The sequence below is a fragment of the Colias eurytheme genome, chromosome 1 (genome assembly GCF_061535395.1).
Source record: "Colias eurytheme isolate Ceu_HAF_F1 chromosome 1, ilColEury1 Martin Lab GWU primary, whole genome shotgun sequence".
NCBI lineage: Eukaryota > Metazoa > Arthropoda > Insecta > Lepidoptera > Pieridae > Colias > Colias eurytheme.
This window is the reverse complement of record NC_142980.1, coordinates 1,713,131-1,734,199: the sequence shown is the minus strand read 5'-3', so window position 1 is coordinate 1,734,199 and position 21,069 is coordinate 1,713,131. Positions and strand designations below refer to the sequence as shown.

General features: G+C 33.9%; 1 protein-coding gene across 1 annotated transcript; it reads left to right on the top strand.

Moving 5' to 3' along the window:
* Positions 1 to 12: 12 nt before the first annotated feature.
* LOC149910877 (sodium/potassium/calcium exchanger 5-like) lies at positions 13 to 20,196 on the top strand. Its single transcript, XM_090120198.1, has 11 exons — positions 13 to 322; positions 3,506 to 3,624; positions 4,430 to 4,532; positions 11,266 to 11,453; positions 15,567 to 15,714; positions 16,035 to 16,136; positions 16,563 to 16,673; positions 16,974 to 17,189; positions 17,575 to 17,676; positions 18,508 to 18,629; positions 18,748 to 20,196. The coding sequence occupies exons 1-11, from the start codon at positions 187 to 189 to the stop codon at positions 18,961 to 18,963; spliced, it is 1,563 nt and encodes a 520-aa protein (XP_089976324.1). The 5' UTR covers positions 13 to 186; the 3' UTR covers positions 18,964 to 20,196.
* Positions 20,197 to 21,069: the final 873 nt, after the last annotated feature.

Here is a 21,069-nt window from a genome sequence, read left to right as displayed (position 1 = left end):
AGTGAAGTTTCAGTACATCTTGCAGGACGCTCTGCGTCCCTTTTAGCAAGAATTCACTTGTCAATGAAATTGAGTTGTATACACGGCGAAATATTCGAATTTTTTATTTGACAACCGCTCCCGTTGACTCCCTGTAGTCAACTTAAAAATCTTCTAATCTTCGGTTGAAAATTTCATTGATTTTTAATGGCAAAAATGTTGATACGGACTAAGTGTAAATATAGTACGGCGGTGGTAATAAGAGTGTTATTCTTAGCGTTACCGTTTGTCTATTATTTGATGTTCGGCGCAGCTATCGATAAAGAAATAGAGCAGACCGCAGGTAATGTTTAAATCATTTGTGGCGAAGCTCTGCAATGCAAAGCAATGCGACGTCTATAGTCTGCTTATGTCTACTATTTGGAATTATGATATTATAATATAAATTACTAATTTATTGACGATTTGGGGAGTATTTATTGTGTATATTAATCTTAATCTTAATACTATTATAAGGGCGAAAGTTTGTAAGGATGTATGGATGTATGGATGTATGGATGTATGGATGTATGGATGTTTGTTACTCTTTCACGTAAAAACTACTGAACCGATTACAATGAAATTTAGCACACATATAGAGGGTAACTTGGATTAACACATAGGATAGGTTTTATCCCGGAAATCCCACGGGAACGGGAACTATGCGGGTTTTCCTTTGCCAACGCGGGCGAAGCCGCGGGCGGAAATCTAGTATAGGATAACATCGTTATAAATACGGATTGTGAAAATAATGACTACAGATTAGAGTAAAAAGCTACATTATAATAAAAAAAAATCCAAATTTACTTAGAGAAGAGCAATATAAGAAAGAGTATTTTCGAAGCAAGAAATATTAATAATGTCTTCTATCTAATCCATGTTAACATTTATTATTTTTTTTGAGATCATATTAATATTCTATAGCTTATAGGAAATAATAATTAATACAATCATCAGAAAACAAACATTAACAAAATAATGCATGCAAATTATAAAACGCAAAAATATTGTAATAGGCTTTAGTGGAATCACTACATACTTACATAGTATAAAACAAAGTCGCTTTTTCTGTCCCTATGTATGCTTAAATCTTTAAAACTACGCAACGGATTTTGATGCGGTTTTTTGTAATAGAGTGATTCAAGAGGAAGGTTTTAGTATAATATAATTTATTAGGTTTGAGTCGAAGTGGGCGGAAAGCTAGATAACAATAAAATGTAGGTATGTATTCATTTTTACAGCGATTGCAAAGAAACGCTTATTCATGTATTTGGGAGGTAATAATTTATAAACAATATTTATTTATTTATTTATATAAGGCACAATTACAGGATATAATCTAAAAACATTTACATCAACTTACTAAGTAAATTAATCAATATTAAAATTAAAACCCAATTAAAACTGCACACAACATTTAAATCAATACATAAATACATTAACATAAAAAGTGAATACCATCATTAATTATTATTCAGTCAAATGTTTTATGAATATGTATATCACACAATCATTACTCATTGAAATAACAAAAATAATTTAAAATAATTAACTATAAGAAAACTTTCATTTTATTCATCATTATCTATTTTATTTCTAGATATTAGAAATCGTATATCTATTAGATATATTATTATGACGATTGATTTTCCTTGGTGTCGGCATCACGCGTGAACGGGTGGACTGATTTAGATAATTCTTTTTTTATTATATTCCTTGAAGAAGGATGGTTCTTATGGAGAGAAAACGTAAATATATACCACGGACGAAGCCTGGGCGGACCGCTAGTTAGCTATAATAATAAAACTGACATGAGTAACTCCATATCTGCATCATATTTTTTTTATCTCATTATATATTAGGCTTCAGGTTCGGTCAGTAGATTCATTTTTTTGGAAATTAGTTGAGATTGGAGATTTTGACTGATTTTAAAATTGTTAACAAATGTTAACAAAATTAAAACATTTACACTTAATCATAATTAATATCATTCTTATTGTATGCAGTTCTCATTCTTATTTTATGCAGTTCATTTCTCCAAAATGTTTCAAAAATAATTGAACTCGTAGTGCTCATAAGCGATTGCTATTAAAAATTCCCAAGTAAAAACATAGGTACAGTTGTTTTTATATTGACTGTCATCTTTTTTATAGAACTCATCCCGTCAAATTTTTTTATCTATTTTGAGTCGGAGACTTATCCAAATATAAAAATCGAATGTACATTGTCCATAACATTGTATGACTAGCTCAACAGTTTCATACGTATCGATTAGTAAATAAAATTTCTATGTTTAATTCTTGATTTCTCGAACTGTGGTAAAAGGTTCTCCGTTTAGTCCTACTAATATTTGTATACGTAGTATATTATTATTAGTCTGTGCTAACATTATAAATGCGAAAGTTTGTGAGGATGTGTGTGTGTGTGTTTGTTACTCTTTCACGCAAATACTACAGAACCGATTACAATAAAACTTAGCACACATATAGAGTATAACTTGGATTAACACATAGGAAAGGTTTTATCCCGGAAATCCCACATGAACGGGAACTATACGAGTTTTTCTTTGAAAACGCGGGCGGAGCCGCGGGCTTAAAGCTGGTTCTATATTATACTAGCGGTCCGCCCCGGCTTCGCCCGTGGTACATGTTTACGTTTTCTCTACATAAGAACCATCCTCGTACTTCAAGGAATATAATAAAAAAAGAATTATCGAAATCGGTTCAGCCGTTCTCGAGTTATGCGCTTACCAACACATTTTGCGATTCATTTTTATATATATTAGATTATAATCTCTCCAGGAACTTCTATGAAGTTAGGAACAATCTATTAACTAGACGCCCTTAAAACCCCTTTTAGTGAGTTTTGCTTACGAGGAACTAGAGTTAGGGTAGCGTTTAGCTACTATTATGTATTCTGTGGTTAGGGTGAAGCAATATAGATTTTCAATTTTACTAAGTTAATAGATACTTTGGTTTTGAGGCTTAAATTTTGTGTGAGGTTGTGTTTACGGTGATTAGAGGGATTTCAGAATTTTAGACGTCTTTCGTTCAATAATAGTATTTTCATGAACCTTCACAAATAGGTATACGAATTTGTTGAAGTGAAACTTCTTTATCGGGGTTGGACAAAAATTTTGTGTGTAACATTTTTGCGTTACGCCGTACGCGTGATATTTTTGCGTTATGCCGTACGCGTGACATTTTTGCGTTACGCCATACTCGTGACATTTTTAAGGTCACAAAGAAGTTTCACTTCTTACGTGTGTACTCTAGTACACGCATACATTTTTATTTTTTCGATTATCTGTAATATGTGTAAAAATAGATCACAAAATTAATTTATTAACTTCAACAAAGAGTAAATTCAGTTATGTGTCCACTTCTTCGCATTTCTCCATTATTTTATTTTCCTTTCCTTAAATCCTAGTATTTTTTTCATTTTGCACTTCCTTTATGTAGTTACGTAAGCGAGAATATTATTACAGATGTAACTAGCTTCACGTCCCGACACCTCCTGGCTCTGGAAATCAATGGAAGAAACTGCACCCCACCCGCCATTCTGGAGTTCCCTCCAGATGGTCTTAACAGGGCACAGAGACAACAAGTATGTATTATGTATATGTGCCTACTTGATTCTACTTTTTGAAGTGAAATAGCTTCTTTAGAGTTGGGAGTAAAATTTCAAGGACACGTCATGGAGTAAGGCGACGATTTTGGTATCTTTGAATATTGCCAAAGAAGCTTCACTTCTGAGACGTGTGCTTGGCTTGGCACACACGCTCTTTTTATTCATACAAATTACAATATAGGTACCTACTTTAATAATAATATACCAAGGACCCTGGGTTCTGTCGGACTCCTACTGCAACAGTGGACCAAATAACCACGTGTGTTAATTTCATTGATGAGGTCGCTACTCGCTAGTATTACCAAATATTACTTTACATATAGTTACGTAAGAAGTACTACATGCTAGCCGTGCTACGCGGTTTCACCCGCAAACCTTTGGGCAAAAGCAAAGATTTTGTATATAATATAAAGCATTTTTTAACAATTTTTAAAGTAAAATGAATTGATAAATTGTTTACGAAAACTTAAAAAAATGTCAATACATTCATCAATTGTTGGAAATTATAGAATACGAATTAGTTTTCAATTGTATCATCGATAACTCACCGCCTCGTTTTTAATTATTGCTAAATATAAACAAAAATGTTATTAATAAAATCAAAAATACGCATTATTTTATACAACACTTCATACCCACGATTTTGACCCACTTTAAATGGACAGATTGAATTCAAACTTTGTACATTCATCAAGGATCGGGAAGACTACAATATTTCCATAAGATTACTTAGGTATTTTTTACTCTATATATTATTTTATTGTGTTCTTCTACTGAACAGGGTTACATCGTGATCCACTGCGTAATAGCAATATACTGTTTCCTTCTGCTTGGAGCCGTGTGTGAGCATTACTTCGTGCCAGCTATCGAAGTGATATGTGATCGTAAGTCATTCATAATTCACATTAATAATCCGATGAAAAGTCACCGTAAAATGTTTTCTGAAATGTACAGACATCGTCGTATTATGATATAAAGTTTCCTAAAATATGTCTCTACCTAAATAAGTTCATTATTTTTTGTCAATCTGCAGATCCAGTGCCGAGGTAATGTTTCTATAACAAATCGAATAAAAGTCGGAAGCCAAAGAGCGAATGTTTGAACAGTTAATAGTTATAATATTAATTTAATTAATATTTTAAAAATGAAAATATATCGTGCTTGACTGAAGAACAATGAAACTTTCTGCTGGTGAAAGAACTATTGAAATCATTCCAGTAGTTTTTGTGTTAAAACATTACAAACATACATTCCAAAATCATAAATGATTCCTCTTCATAATATATTCCTTAAATAGTAAAAATGCATCGCCACTAACGGCAAATTTTTTAACGTTTTTATTAAGGCACCAGGAAGGTTCTTATGGAGGTAAAGCATGAAGAAGGAGCAATGAGGTAGAAAAACAGCAGCTATTTTTAGAATAGATATTATAGTCGACTATATTTAGATAACCATATCACTCAATTAGTTAGCATGTCGATAACATCACAAAGTCAATCGACTCAATCGAGATAGAGTCAAAGGTCGAGATGAAAATCAAATATCCAGTTTGTCGATATAACTGTATCAATATGTATAATAGTGTTTAATTGACCGCTGAAATCATTTTCAATATTACAGAAACGGTTTGAAAATGGAAATCAAATATTACCCTAAAATTACATTTCACAATAACACTTAGTAGCCGCTTGCGTCGGCTTTTCCCGGATGGACTTCGAATAGGAAAAGCCTAGAAAAGATAGCCTATATTTTACAATCTATCAAATAATTTTTAAGTGAAATTGCAACTAACAAACATTTCATTTTTATAATATCTTGAACTATCTTGAATTTTCTGTCCCACCGGACTATGGGATAAAAAAATGTTCTTCACTCCTCTCTGCACCTATTTATGCTTGTTGGCCAGTCTCCATGCAGATTAGCTATCTTACACTTCTGAAGCCAGTACGTAATTACTAATTAGGTACCTACTATAATATCAACCGCTTGCTGTTCGGTCGCGTTTTCATAGCGGTCGAAGGAAATTCCTTTATGGAAAGTGATGTTTGACAATTTTTTAGAGCAATTCTGTTTTAACAAACACTAAAAACCGCTTTTTAATAATTAAAATTTAATTGCTACAACTTTCAAATAAATGAAGAGTTCCTTCGATTTTTCTAGGATTGCATAATCAAATTCTGACCTGATGATCACTAGACACCAACCACCACCAACAAAATAATTTTCGAAATCGATCTAAGTCTCTTAGAGAAATCGGAGAACATACCTACATTAAAAAATAATTTGGAAAATCCAAAAGTGCACGCCTCATAATTTTTTTTTAATAAATATTTATTAATTATTATTTTTGTTTATTTAATAACAATTAACACGTTCGCTGCGGCACAGATATATCTGTACTTTCCATTACTGCGTTACGGGTCGTTTTAAACCTTGTCCTATACCAGAGATTGTGGCGGCACGAGGCATATTAAACCCCACCGCCCGTAGGAGACCAAAATCCTTTTTTTGGCGCCAAATAAGACAAAGTGTGCGGCTTTTGTCGTGATTATTATTAACAATGAGTTCATTAACCTAAATCTATCGTCGCCCGTGGTTAGATTAGTTAGTTTAGATTCTATGGGTAAAATAAAATGTGGGGTCTGATGTACCCCATACCGCACTGAACAATAGCAGTTTTTCATATAATTTAGTGATGGGAAAAGAAATATCGATTTTATTTAATTGTATTTATTTATCAAACTTATGGATGTTTATTATTAAAACAGGCCAAACCAGAATATTGTTTGCAACCAGTGCATTCTGTGAGAATTTCCTTTACTTTTTTTGTCGGCCTCACGACTTGTTAAGAAGATGCGGAGTTTTTCGTAACATCCTACACATCTCCTCTTCTTTGATCCCTTTAAGAGATGATGTGCCTTGTTTGTTGGCTTGTTGACTTGGGCAAGAGTTAAATTTTGATGAGCCATACACCGATTGCCGGGTGTTTTGGATTTGCCGCTAGTTGATTCAATGAACAAACACACTAATAGTAATCATGATTATCAACATATTTGAAGAAAGTTACTCAACATGTCACATTCACGTTTCTATTAACGATATTTATTATAACGAGTAGTTTGAAAATTAGGTACCTGTATCCACATTCAAGTCCTTCTTTGTAAAAGCTTCAATAAGTTGTTCCACAAATAGTCTCGAATGCGTTGCACAACACTAACCGCGTGAAGCTAGCTTAGGGTGCGGTACGAGGTGCGCGGTGGTACGAGGTGTTCGCAACCTCGTTCCGCACTGTGTTAGAATTTTTATTTTTTCAGTGCGGCACGAGGTCTAAGAAACCCGGTATTAAGGTCGGTATACCATTGAACTAGGAATCAATAGCACATCTCAGATATATAGATATCACTTTCCTACACTGAACCAGATGGAAGTTATGCCTCCCGCACGACAGAGAAGTTTAAGTTTTTTCCTACCGCTATAACGACGAGACACGGACAGGGTGTTTCAAGCCCTGTTTCGCAGCGAACGTGTTAAACCACATCGAATCAGACCCTGAAAAATGAAAGGGTTCTATTCCTGAGCATACTCAAGCGTAAGAGAAAAAAAAAGACTCGATTAGTAAAGTATTTCGGTCGCTATCGTGTTAACAAGAAAAAGGATCCGCACATACAGACACACGGACGTCCAAGACAGAACTTTTTTAAACTGTTTTTTAACTAGTTTAAATAACAAAAATGACATCAAAAAAAAATGAACGTTAAAAATAGTGTTTTTTCTTAATATGTGTGTGTATGTATTATCTTACAAGTGCAATGTATGATACATAAAGTCATTTTAAGTTTGAAAAATCAGATGTTTTGCGCGAAGTGACAGTAGTACCCACCTCAACGCTTCGCTTATGAGGCGTGCAAAATCAACGAATTGATAACCTCCTCTTTTTTTCAAAGTCGGCTAAAAATAGCAGTATGTTACGTTGCGACGCCGACGTGAGAAACATTTTTACATTAGCGAGGATTACTTTATTGGTGTTCCGATCAGGTGATGCGTGCTCGTTTGCCCTCTAATAAGAAGACAAACATGGAGCCGCGAGAATGTGTTTATAGCGAGGTTTGTAGCCATTTATCCATTTACCGACCACGTCACATACCAATTGCCTATGACACACGAATGGAGGGCATTTCATAGATTATTTCGAGCAGATAGTTCAAAGAATTTACTAGTGTTATAACTAGGATATTGTATGGATTTATTTTCCGTCGTATTAATGGAAAAGTTTTTTAAGCTATTGCATAGCTTCTATCGCGGGCCTTGAGCACGGGGACCGAATCCAGAAATTGCGTAACGAAAAACCTCACGCTCCCCACTCCGACGGGCACGGAGGTGTGGCATGAAGGCATATCATGCAATAGCTTTACCGCGGTAGTCCCCGAGTGCCACACGTCTTTTTACACGCTTTATATTAGCTTCACCTGTATGTTTGTATGTTTGTAACCGACTTCTTTGGGCGCGATTTTGACCCACTTTAAACGGCCAGATTTCGTTCAAACTTTGTAGATTTATTGAGGACCGATGACAATACACTAATTTGATAAAATTATTCCATTTTTTAGTTCGGTTTCTATAAAAAGCGTGTTTTTTAGTTTTTTTAAACTATTATTATTTTATGTGTCCTTTACTTATAAATTTTTATCAATAATTACGGAACATGTGTTATTAATGAAATAATAAAGAAATAATACGTTCTCTAAGCTACACATAAAAATGTTGGTTCAAGCAAGGCCTTTTCAAATTTGATGCACACAGAAGTTTTAAAAATTATCTTTTATTAAATTACTGAACAGATGACTACAATTTTTTATTTTCTTAAAACTGAGTCTATTAAAAAGGAATTCAAATAAAAATCTCATTATATTATACTCATAGAGTCTTAGAGTATATTCAACTAATTTTTACTTTATTCTATAAAAAAATATGTTCTATCAAATTTAATTACTCCTAGATTATTCTTTGGACACGTCAATGAGTCTTTTTTTTTTTTAAGCAAACTGCTCAGGCATTTGACCGCCATCTCACCTGATGGTAAGTGAAGATGCGGTCTTTCAGGTTAGCATGCCTGATCAGTAAGGTAAAGCCTATTCACTTTGTCCTTGAATAGATCCAAATTGTATCTATCGGGAAACACGGATGTCTAAATGTTTTTCTTTCTTTGCTCTCCGTGTTTACAAACTAGCGCGTTTATGTACCTGTATATCGTATTTCTTTAATTTCCTCTCATAAACTTGAACAATTAACTGCTGTGCAAAGTCTTAAACAGCTCGTGAATGTGCCTGAAGTGAATCTCCAATACTTACAGGGAGGCAATTAAATTGCCAATGCGCGTATTACATTTTCAATTATTTATAACTCCGCGCGGTTTCACCCCCGTGGCTCCACTTCTGTTGGTCGTAGCGTGATGATAGCGTGATGCCTATAGCGTTCCTCGATAAATGAGCTATCTAACACCGAAAGAATTTTTCAAATCGGACCGGTAGTTCCCGAGATTGCGCGTTCAAACAAACAAACAAACTCTTCAGCTTTATAATATTTTTTTTTATTTATTCATCATCGCAATCTATCACTTTTCAAATATTCAGCGATATTTTAAGAATTTAAAGGTTGTTTTGTACGGAAGTCGTCCAGTGACTACTCCGTTTATTGGTGATTATATTATCTTGTTTAATTTATTTACTATTGCCCCAGAATACGAGGGTCTGCCCGAGGATTTCTCGGGGAGGGATTTTCCGGAAATACCGGTACCCTCCTGGGGTAGTTTTTTTTAATTTTGCCTCCATCTTCCTTCTCTCCTCTCCACTAAGTTTGCAGAATGCCTGCCGGTTAATCCCGCCAACCACTATCTGGAACTGGGCCCTTTTGGCACACGTCATCCTCATCGTCCCCAGCCAAGTACTGACAGCACTGCTCACATACCACTCCCAGGAGTATTTATTTCGTCTCTCCAACCTAGGTTTTTATAACGGAGTTAACCTTCTCCGGCCTTGTGGTCCGCGGAGGATTCACCGTTCCGCACCGTGCGTTCCGCCACCTGGGGACGCGGCCTCTAGGGAATTAGGCTACCCCGAGGCTTTATAATATTAGTATAGATTATTATTTGCTAACTTCATAAGTGTAAATAAAACATAATGAATAGTAATTTCAAGCCTTCATATTTGGATAGATATCTTTAGTAGATAGATACTTATTTTTAATATTTCTAATGCCTACTTCCATCAAAATTTATACTAATATTATAAAGCTGAAGAGTTTGTTGCCTGAGCCAAACAATCGTTTGGACGTGCTAATCTCAGGAACTAATGGTCCGATTTGAAAAATTCTTTCCGTGCTAGATAGCCCATTTACCGAGGAAGGCTATAAGCAATATATCATTACACTAAGACCAACAGGAGCGGATGCTCGCGGGTGAAACCGTGAAGCGCAGCCACTAAACAATAAAAGTTTTGTCGCTTTCAAAACAGCGTAGTCCCCGTCCTCAGAAGAGGATTCAAAATTAAAAAAGGCTGACCATTTTTACCTACTATTTTAATATTCAATAATCATTTCATCAAAATTCGACATATATCTAATATCTATACAAATCTATTCCATGGTGTATAAACCTAGTGTACTGCATCTAAATGTCAAGTACGGCTCTCCGAACATCAAGAACAGTAAGAAGTGTGGAGTAAGCGATAATGTTTATTCCCCCTTTGAATCGCAGTAATAGACCTTATATCATAGAACATTATATAACTGGGGATGTATGTACTATGTTATATGAGTAGGTAATTTGTGTTACAGTTTATTCCAGAGTGTGATGATCAGATTTGATATAAAAAAAATATATATATATTTTGGGATGAACTAGTGTTAGGAGTTTTGCACAGAGATAAAACTATGCATGTTCATACATATCATGTAGATAGTTCATATCGTATTTAAATCAAATGGGGAAACAAATTATTGACTTGTATCAGGTCTTGTTAATATTATTTTTCATTAATTTAGAAGCAATTATAAATGATGAAATATAAAACAAGAAAAGGAGTATAATCGGAGAGCACCATCACTATGAAATTTTACTAATTTAACCTAAAAGAAAATTCCGAGAATTTAAATTTACATTCATAACAATAATATTCAACTAGAGATAAAGATTCAATAGGAGCTGTAGGAAACTCATCAATGTGTGTAATTTCGATATATTCGCAAATAACCGGCAAAGCTGAGGCTTTTTCCAAAGCTGATAAACATTGGTCTGGAAAACGACCACTTCTTCTTTGTTTATGACAAATATAATATTAATAAAGAGAAGAAGTTGGCTATTGGTTCAGGGGTTACTAATATTAATAATTAATAAAAAATAACGTAAATTTACATCACTTTTGTGAAGAAAAACAATTGAACTACCTATGTTCATGTAAAATACTATTCGTAGTCATACTTTATTATTTGGTATCTTCAATTGTTTCAATAAATTAACTAAAAACATAACGTTATCTATAACTGGTTGACATTTTCTAATAACCATTTCTAACATCACTTATCTTCACACATAGTTTCTATTAAATCCTTATAATTTTCCAGGTTTAAAAATGGAGTCAGACATAGCCGGCGCGACATTCATGGCGGCGGCTAGCTCTAGTCCTGAGCTGTTCATCAATTGCGTTGGTACCTTCGTGACGGAGGGAGACCTGGGAGTGGGGACCGTGGTCGGGTCGGCGGTGTTCAACGTGCTCGCTGTGCCGGCGTGTTGCGCGCTTGTTGCTTGCAGGGTACTTACTCACTCACTAACTAACAACACTCACTCATTAAGAAGGCGTATAAAGCCAGATAATTCTACGATTAAGCCCCGCACATTACGCGCCATGCCGCGCGCCCTCACAATACCCTCATACACCCGGCTCATCCAACGTACGTAAAGTTCATCGCACGCTAAATTATACACAATATTCTTCGCTCGTTCAACGCGTATTTTCGGTAGTTAGTAGGTATGTTGTCTAAAATAATTGTATAAAACAGTGAAGTTGAAATCATCACAAATTATGTAATATGTCTTTTTATTATTATTTGTTTATAATTATTAATGATAATCTATACATATTATAAAACAATAAAAAAAGTAAAAACTGTCTGTATGTAATATATAAAAAAAAAACAATATTAGGGAAACAGTATAGAGCACGAATCCGTAAAAAAAGTCTGTCGAAATAGCGAGTATAGATACTATTTTTAAATAAACATACGCAGTCGACGACACACATTCCTCCAGAACTTTATTTTGATTAATTTGGTTATAGTCCATTGAATGAGTCCCTCCAAGGGGGGTCTAGAGTGCGTGAGTTAGTAACGTAAGATGTTTCTTCGGAAACATGTCAAGAGTCCCTAGGTAATAAACATACTAAAACCCCGGGCCACTAGGAGGAGCCCCGGAGTGGGGGGAGGGGGGAAATGGGTCCATTTTTTTCATTTTTCGCTTAAATCTCAAAAACGGTACATGTTAGAGAAAAACTTTCAAGGAAAAATTGAAAGGCCATAAAATTATCTACAAGTTGTACCTGAATCATTTTTTCCTATATCCTACCGTTTCTGAGTTATACGCAGTAAAACATGATTTTGGCTCAAACAATTTCAACATCAATCGATCAAAAAATATTTCTTTCTTCCAAAAAACTCAAATGTGCAACTTGTGACCAGTACTGATAGATTGCTCTTAATTAGGTCTATAATTGGTAAAATAAACACATTCCTCCATGGAAGCCTTTAGGAGGAATCGATTGTCAAAATATTATATTAGGGCAGTTTGAGTTACTGAACTTGATCTTTTTATTTTTTTCTTCCAAAAAACTCAAAAGTGCAACTTGTGACCGGTACAGATAGATTGCTCATAATTAGGTCTATCATTGCTAAAAATACCAGATTCCACCACGGAGGCGTTTACGGGGAATTGAATTTTATCAGGGTAGTTACGATACATGAACTTTTTATTTTTTTTCTTCCAAAAAGCTCAAAAGTGCAACTTGTGACTGGTACAGATAGATTGCTCATAATTAGGTCTATCATTGATAAAAATACCAGATTCCACCATGGAGGCGTTTACGGGGAATTGAATTTTATTAGGGTAGTTAGTTAAAAAGTTCATGTATCGTAACTACCCTAATAAAATTCAATACCTCCTAAAGGCCTCCATGGTGGAATCTGGTATTTTTATCAATGATAGACCCAATTATGAGCAATCTATCTGTACCGGTCACAAGTTGCACTTATGAGTTTTTTGGAAGAAAAAAATAAAAAGATCAAGTTCAGTAACTCAAACTACCATAATATAATATTTTGACAATCGATTCCTCCTAAAGGCTTCCATGGAGGAATGTGTTTATTTTACCAATTATAGACCTAATTAAGAGCAATCTATCAGTACCGGTCACAAGTAGCACTTTTGAGTTTTTTGGAAGAAAGAAATATTTTTTGATCGATTGATGTGGAAATTGTTTGAGCCAAAATCATGTTTTACTGCGTATAACTCAGAAACGGTAGGATATAGGAAAAAATGATTCGGGTACAACTTGTAGATAATTTTATGGCCTTTCAACTTTTCCTTGAAAGTTTTTCTCTAACATGTACCGTTTTTGAGATTTAAGCGAAAAATGAAAAAATGGACCCATTTTCCCCCTCCCCCCACTCCGGGGCTCCTCCTAGTGGCCCGGGGTTTTAGTATGTTTATTACCTAGGGACTCTTGACATGTTTCCGAAGAAACATCTTACGTTACTAACTCACGCACTCTAGAACTTTTTATTCAATGGACTATTAGATTGTACGACATTTTTCGACTCAGCAATTATTCTAAAAATAAAAATAAAAATTATCCTTTATAAAATATTACAAAGTTCTTCGAAATTTACGTATTATTTTATCGACAGCTGGTAACTTTAGCAGGTACCTTTCTGGAGTATTTTTTTCTGCGTGGCAATAGTCAGTAGACACAGGTTGAGAGTGAGGGTCCACATTTTCCAAATTTAAAATTGTTCTGTGAAATTAGTAAATTACTTTCAAACAGGGTCAATTTGATTGATTGCATTTGCAAGGCGACCGTAGGAATTAGGTACCTACATAACTAAGTATAAAAAGTGTCTTTGTAAATTGTAGGCAAGGCAGTGTGTTGCACTATGAATGTAGGTATCTATAAATATCGTCGCATGAATACTCAACTCGCGGAAACGAATTTACAGAATTTACACAAATAATAATATCCAAACTCGCCTGGATAAACTTTCTCAAATGAATCTATAGTTTAGGTGGTCTGTTGCGGTTCTGCATCAGGTGTTTCAGTTTTCAAAATAAATTATTATTTTATATTTCCCGGATAATATAATAGTACCTACACAACAAAATAACTTTCATTCAAATCCGTCCAGTAGTTCCGGAGATTAGCGTGTACAAACAAACAGACAAACACAGACAGTTTTTTTTATTTACGGGATAAAACTCATCCTATGACCTTTCTCAGGTCTCAAGCTATATCTGCACCAAAATTAGAGCCCAGACATACCTACATACAGACACACATACAAAAATTCTAAAAACTATATTTATGTATAGATATGTACTACATATTACTATGTAATACAGATTATGAATATATTATATATATACATATACATATGTATATTATAAAAAAAATACCTATTCAATGTAAGTACAATTTTGACTTTCATACGAATTTGTTATACCTATGTATAGATGTTATGTATGATTATCTAATACAGATTGTAAATATAATATATATGTACTATTCACAACCGGTTTACATATTATTGATATTATTATTTACTGGAGTGAACATAGGATCTGCCTATAGTAATAATAATAATATAAATCTTTCTTGACTTGATTGATTGCACCGCGACTGTAAGAATTAGGTACCACTATGAATTTTATTTACCTAACTAAACTTTCTCAAATAGGTAAATCAAGACTTATCTTTTTATATTATAATTATTATTTATTAATATTATAACAATACTATTATATTATACATTATATACATTATTACCTTCGACATTTAGTTATCTTTTCAATTTGAATCTTCTTTAGTTCTCGTTTCTTAAGTCTTTTCATTTTGTTGTTTACCATTTTCAACAAATCAATATTCGGCGTAATTATAAAACACGGCGCAGCAATTTTAGCGTGGTCTACTCGTCTCAACGGAGCGATAGCGTCTGATGTATGAAATAGAATTATGTTTTTAGCTCCCGGAACGTGCGATGGAAGATGATTTCTTGCGTAATTAAAAATATAGTAAGCGCCAAAAGTGTTTTATCGTGATTAAACCAAAACTAAAAGTAATTACACAAAATGCTCTGACAAATATATTGCAAATGTTTTAATATAATTGTTTATGGAAAAAAAATCATAATAAGTATTACCATGTCCAGTAAAAAACGTAAAAGTGTGAAATTTAGAGGTAACTTCGTGAATTTTTTCTATCGAGTCAATTTCAATATTTTATGTTTTTGATCTGACAATATAATCGAAAATATCATCAAGTTTTACATATATTTTATTTTTTATATTTGGTCTTGAATATTACACGTATCAACTAAAAGTTGATTGGTGATTTGACTTTATACGCGCCCTTAATGAGTACCCGCACACACACGCTCGCTAACACCCACTCACCTATTAGGTGACCCCTACACATAGGTAGGGGGCAGGGGCCATGGTGGGGTCGGCGGTATTCAACGTGCTCGCTGTGCCAACGTGCCGCGCGCTTGTTGCTTACAGGGTACTTACTTAATTATTAGTGCACTCACTCATTGACGAACACACTCACTCACTCATTAGTCAGTCATTTAGATATTTTCATTCCTTAATTTTACCTCATCAGGCGATCGATCTAGACTGGTGGTCGATATCCCGGGACTGCCTCATGTACGCAGTAGCTGTGTTGGCCCTGATCCTTACCTTGCTCGACGACATGGTGTACTGGCATGAGGCTCTGTTACTAGTGCTTATGTATACTTTTTATATACTAGGTATGTTCATACATATTTTGATATATGTATTTTTGAAATTTTTATATTTTGGACTGTACATTGCATTGATACGTGAGTTACTCATTGAGTTTTGTAATTACCTTACAATCTTCATATACTAAAACTAGCGTCCGCCCGGCTTCGCCCGTGGTACATATTTCGCAATAAAAGGTCTATGTTCTTTCTCAGGGTACAAAGACTATCTGTGCCAAATTTCATCAAAATCGGTCCAGTAGTTCATTATGCGTGAAAACCATACATACATACATACAAACCTTTCCTCTTTATAATATTAGTATAGACAAAATTTAAACTTCCAGCTATGGTGTTCAACACCCGATTGGGAACATTCGTGAAAAGCGGATGTTGTTATTTCAAAAAACCAAAACAATACACCGAGGTTACTCCACTTCTATATAAAGGTACGTTCTTTAATTTATTACACTAACATAATATTTAAATTGGAATAAAAAAAAGCTCTTTTCATTACTAAAACGTTGGTATATTTAAATTGGGGGGGCAAGTATCTCGCCTCGCGGCGGTGCTGAAAAAAAACTCCGGCTGAGTGGCCAGACGGCCGGAGTATATTTAATATTATTAGATATTGTTTTTTATTTAAAATAGCCCGACATTGTCGTTTATCTTTTTGTGAAAATTCAATTTCAATATGTAAATTCATTAATTAAAATAAACTTTTTCTAGACGCTTCATGACTGTATAACAACTACAAGGTACATACTACAACTTGGAGAGCACTATCTGATATTTAAACATTTACACTTGAAAATATTTACGAGTAAAATACCTACACTATAGAATGTTTTAATTTATTTCTATTTTTATTGTAGAAAAAGCCAGTCCCTTGGATGCCACAAACAGAATAACGGTATCGAATCAAACAATTAACGATGTGGAACAGGGTATACAAATGACGAAAAGGCATGGTTCTACTGATTCAGGTGAGATGAAATTAAAAAAAAAATATTTTCACTAAAAATATTTAATAAATTAGGTATAATATCATTATTTAATTAACGATACACTGATCAACAACTATGGGTATCTATTTCAATAATATGCTTCGCTTTCCTTTCTTTTTTTCTGGTGTGTTCCTTATACTTTTTTTCTGGTTTTGGGGCACAACGGACAAATTAAATAGTATGATCACCTCAAACTTTATTTTACTAATACTAATACATAATGTTATACAAAGACATACACGTAAAAATCAAATAAAACAGAACAAATCTCTACCACAGACTCCAGCGTAAGTTCTCTATGGTCGTGGCCTGGCGACAAATCGTCACCAGTCAAGAAGTTCTTCTGGGTGTTGACCTGGCCGCTCTGTCTGCTGCTCTGGATAACCATACCAGATTGTAGACAGCACCCCAGGATGTACCCTTTGACGTTTATAATGTGCGTCACGTGGATTGGAGGAGTGTCGTATTTGGTCGCCTGGATTATTACTATTATTGGTAAGTATGGTAATTAAAGTTTGGAGTAGGTATTCATTTGTGAAATTCTGTAGGTACCGATTTTAAGTTCGCAGTTATTATTGCCAGTTAAACTTAAAATTAATGTTAAAAATAGGTGAGATGCTTGACACGTGATTTTGATTATTGTAATTAAATACTTGAGGTAACATTTACCAACTTAATATTATATACAAAGAAAATAAACAGAAATAACTACGCAATTATCAAAGAACGCGAGACAAACTAATATTATGTAACATGTTCAATGACTTAGTTTACCTACCCAAAGACGTCAATGATTGATTGTCAATGCGGTGCGTTGTACTTTATAAAACACACAATATTAACTAGCTTCACATGTGTTCACATTCAATGGTTTCTCTAGGTGACACATTGAACGTGCCTGACAGCATCACAGGGCTGACTATCCTCGCGGCTGGCACCAGTCTCCCTGAAGCTGTATCGAGCGTGCTCGTCACTAATCATGGTAATGGCCTTTAAAAGCAACAATTCTAATGTGTTTTATAACTTATGATTTAGTACGATAATTTCAATACATTTAAAACAAAATCAGTTATATGAAAATCATCGAGATATATGTACTGATGATAATGATTTCAAGTGGACACGTTTCGACAAGAAATAATAATTCATCTTATTTACATACAAAAATATATCCTAAAATAATATAAAATTTGGAAGTGTTGTAGTTATATAGGTACTTACATCTTCAAGTTTTTTTTAGGAACGGCGACATAAACGGGTCCTAAGAACTCCCTAAAGAACTCCCTAAACATAATATTATAAGAAAAATATACAAATAATTTTATATCCATGGACGTATAAAAAAAGACGGACGCCGTATTACGAACAAACAACGTGAAGCCACCATAGTAAGCTAGCGATCGTGTAAAGACAATAAACAAGCACACACTCTCACCATAGTAAGCTAGTCGGCCGCCATTACGTCGTGAACTACCGACTGATTAACTGCGTCACTGTTTCACAAAAAATATTTAAAATGCCGTCTTGCGTGGTTAAATGGTGTCGCAACAGTACAATTTTAAATAACAAAACACGAGGGATTACATTCCATAGGGAAGCAAGTTATTTCTTTTATGTTTTAATGCCAAAATTATTACGGCAAAATTTATAGAAAAAGACACAGCCGCCATTGTCAACAGGACAGCTGTTGCCATGGCAACATGGCACACACACATGGATGTTTCGCCGCCATTACTAGGCTTCACTCAATGTTTAGGCGATATACCGTCCGTCTTTTTTTATACGTCCATGTTTATATCCTTATCTTTCACAGGTCACGGCACAATGGGCATAAGTAACTCCATTGGGTCCAATACATTTGACATCTTGCTCTGCTTGGGACTTCCGTGGTTAATCAAATCTCTTTTCTATCCATGCGTTCCTGGTAATCATTGGGTATGTATAACTAATATTATAATAATAATTATTGATTAGTCTTTATTGAAAATTATAAAAAGGAAAAATTAGATAATTTTCAAAATATGATTTAACACTAGCAACAATTTTGTTCCAGGTGAAAATTAATTCCAGCGGCCTATCATATAGTGCTATCTCGCTCCTATCCACGCTTTTTGCACTATACGGCGCTCTCGCTCTGAATAAATTTCAGTTAGATTGGAGAGTTGGCATTACCTGCGCTGTTGTTTATATTGGCTACCTTGTGTTGGCAGCACTGATCGAGTTGAATGTACTTTTTGTTGTTAATTTGCCCGTTTGTCCACATTTATAGATGGATTTCCAACTTTACGAATGTACTTATTTTAATGTATAATTTAAGTTTTAAATAAAATTTATATTTCTTAACTAAATCAGACACTAAAAAGTCTTTAAAAAATAATATTATTATTCAAGTACCTGAACAACCTACAGCTCCCCTAATAAACAATTTATGCTTATTTTGCTTTCACCATGTTCAAATTTTGGAAATGCATTTTTTAGGCATTTAATAAAAATTTAAGATCGGAAAAGACTCACGTGGTACTGCCACTTGCCAAAGAACAGTGGACTAGCCATGGACTGAGTTCTGTCGAGCTGTTTTAGTGGCAGGATAGGGTTAAGTTATAATTCATAAACGACGCTGTAAAACCAAAGATTAAAAAGATATGGGTAAATTCTATCATACTACCACAAGGTTTGAAGTATCATTTTTTTATGGAAACAGAGCATTAGCTCTGTCTTTGAGTTGCCGCTATCTAGGGGATGGAACAATCCCCATTTCGCCGGTTAGGGACAATGTCAGACACCTAATAACTAAAACCAACTATGATGGCACAAGTACATAGTTCTAACTACCCACTATGCAGTCCTCTCTACACTACAGGCACCCTTCTAAAACCTTCTGCAGTAAGTACCTATGCCCTATCCCAGTAAAACTATATTATGTAAATTGGTTACAAAGAATCGCCTGCCAAACCCCCATTAGCAAAGATAAATACAGAACATCAATTCATCCTATCTTTGGATTGTAAACACTTTCGCCGTTCATTACCATTTCATATTTTGCGTGACTGATGCGTTGTTACGGTAATACCAACGTGAATTATAAATAGGGTTAAGTGAATGTTTATAGAAACTACAAGAAATCTAGAAGTTTCCAGGGATTAATAAGTTTCAGACAAGGCCTGAAGGTGTTTTGTACTTTATAATTAGTAATTTGATAGTTTACTATGTGAAAAGACGCGGACTCAAAATTCTATCTTAGTTTTATATAAACTCGGTATTTCTAAAATTTATTTCTACATAATATAATAAATTTATATGTATTAGTAGAGTTGCATTTTTAAATATTGTAAACAACATACTTATCCATTTCGAGTTTTCATAAAAAATATAACTATCTAAGTAGTGACATTATGATTTAATTTTAATATGTACCGAAGTAGATTAGTTGTTTATTGTTATGTAAACTTTAGTAATAATTTATGAATATTAAGCGGGATTTCGTGCAGCAACTAAGAAAATATATTTTATTATAAAATAAGATCTAATAGTTGTTACATGTTTGAAATCGAATAAATGTTATTTTATATACCTATTACCTATGCAATGTTGTTTTAATACTTAAAAAAATATAATTCATAAATTAACAAGAATATAATGCAATTATTATAAAATAAAAAGTATATAACTAGTTATGTATTATCATATAATTATTTATTTTATAAATATAATATAACAGAAGCATTACATGGTAACTCATCACTAACTTAATTTAAAACTTATTCCCATAGCAACATTTCAGTAGAATTTATTTACATTTATGGAAGAAGGAAGGAAGAAGATTACATTTTTAAAATAAGAGATTTCCAAAATTACCATCATTTCTTATTTTATAAACATCTTTGGCGCATTAGGGCACAGGCTCTCTCAGGACATATATTTTCACACACGGCACGATCTGATCCCATACTAAGCTTTTCGCTTCTGTTATGGAAGCCAGGTGGCTGATAAACATACATATATAATATAACATACATATACAAATATTTTCCCTGGGTGGGAATCGAACCCACGACCTCTGGCTCGGACGGCAGGCTCACTACCAACCAAGCTAACCAGTCAGTCAAAAATTTAATGCAGAATTATATCATACAAACAGAATAAAAAAGAACCTACTATAACAATGTCATAAAAGTAACTAAGAAATATTATAAATTATATAGGTACGCACTTATCCACTTAAAAATCATTGGAAATAATATTAATTTGAATGAAACATAGATAATATATTATTATAATATAGGTATAATGCATTACAATTTACAAATTAGTCTTCAGCTCCTGTATTTCAAAATCATAGTAAGTATTATAAGATTCATGTACAGTACACAATTAG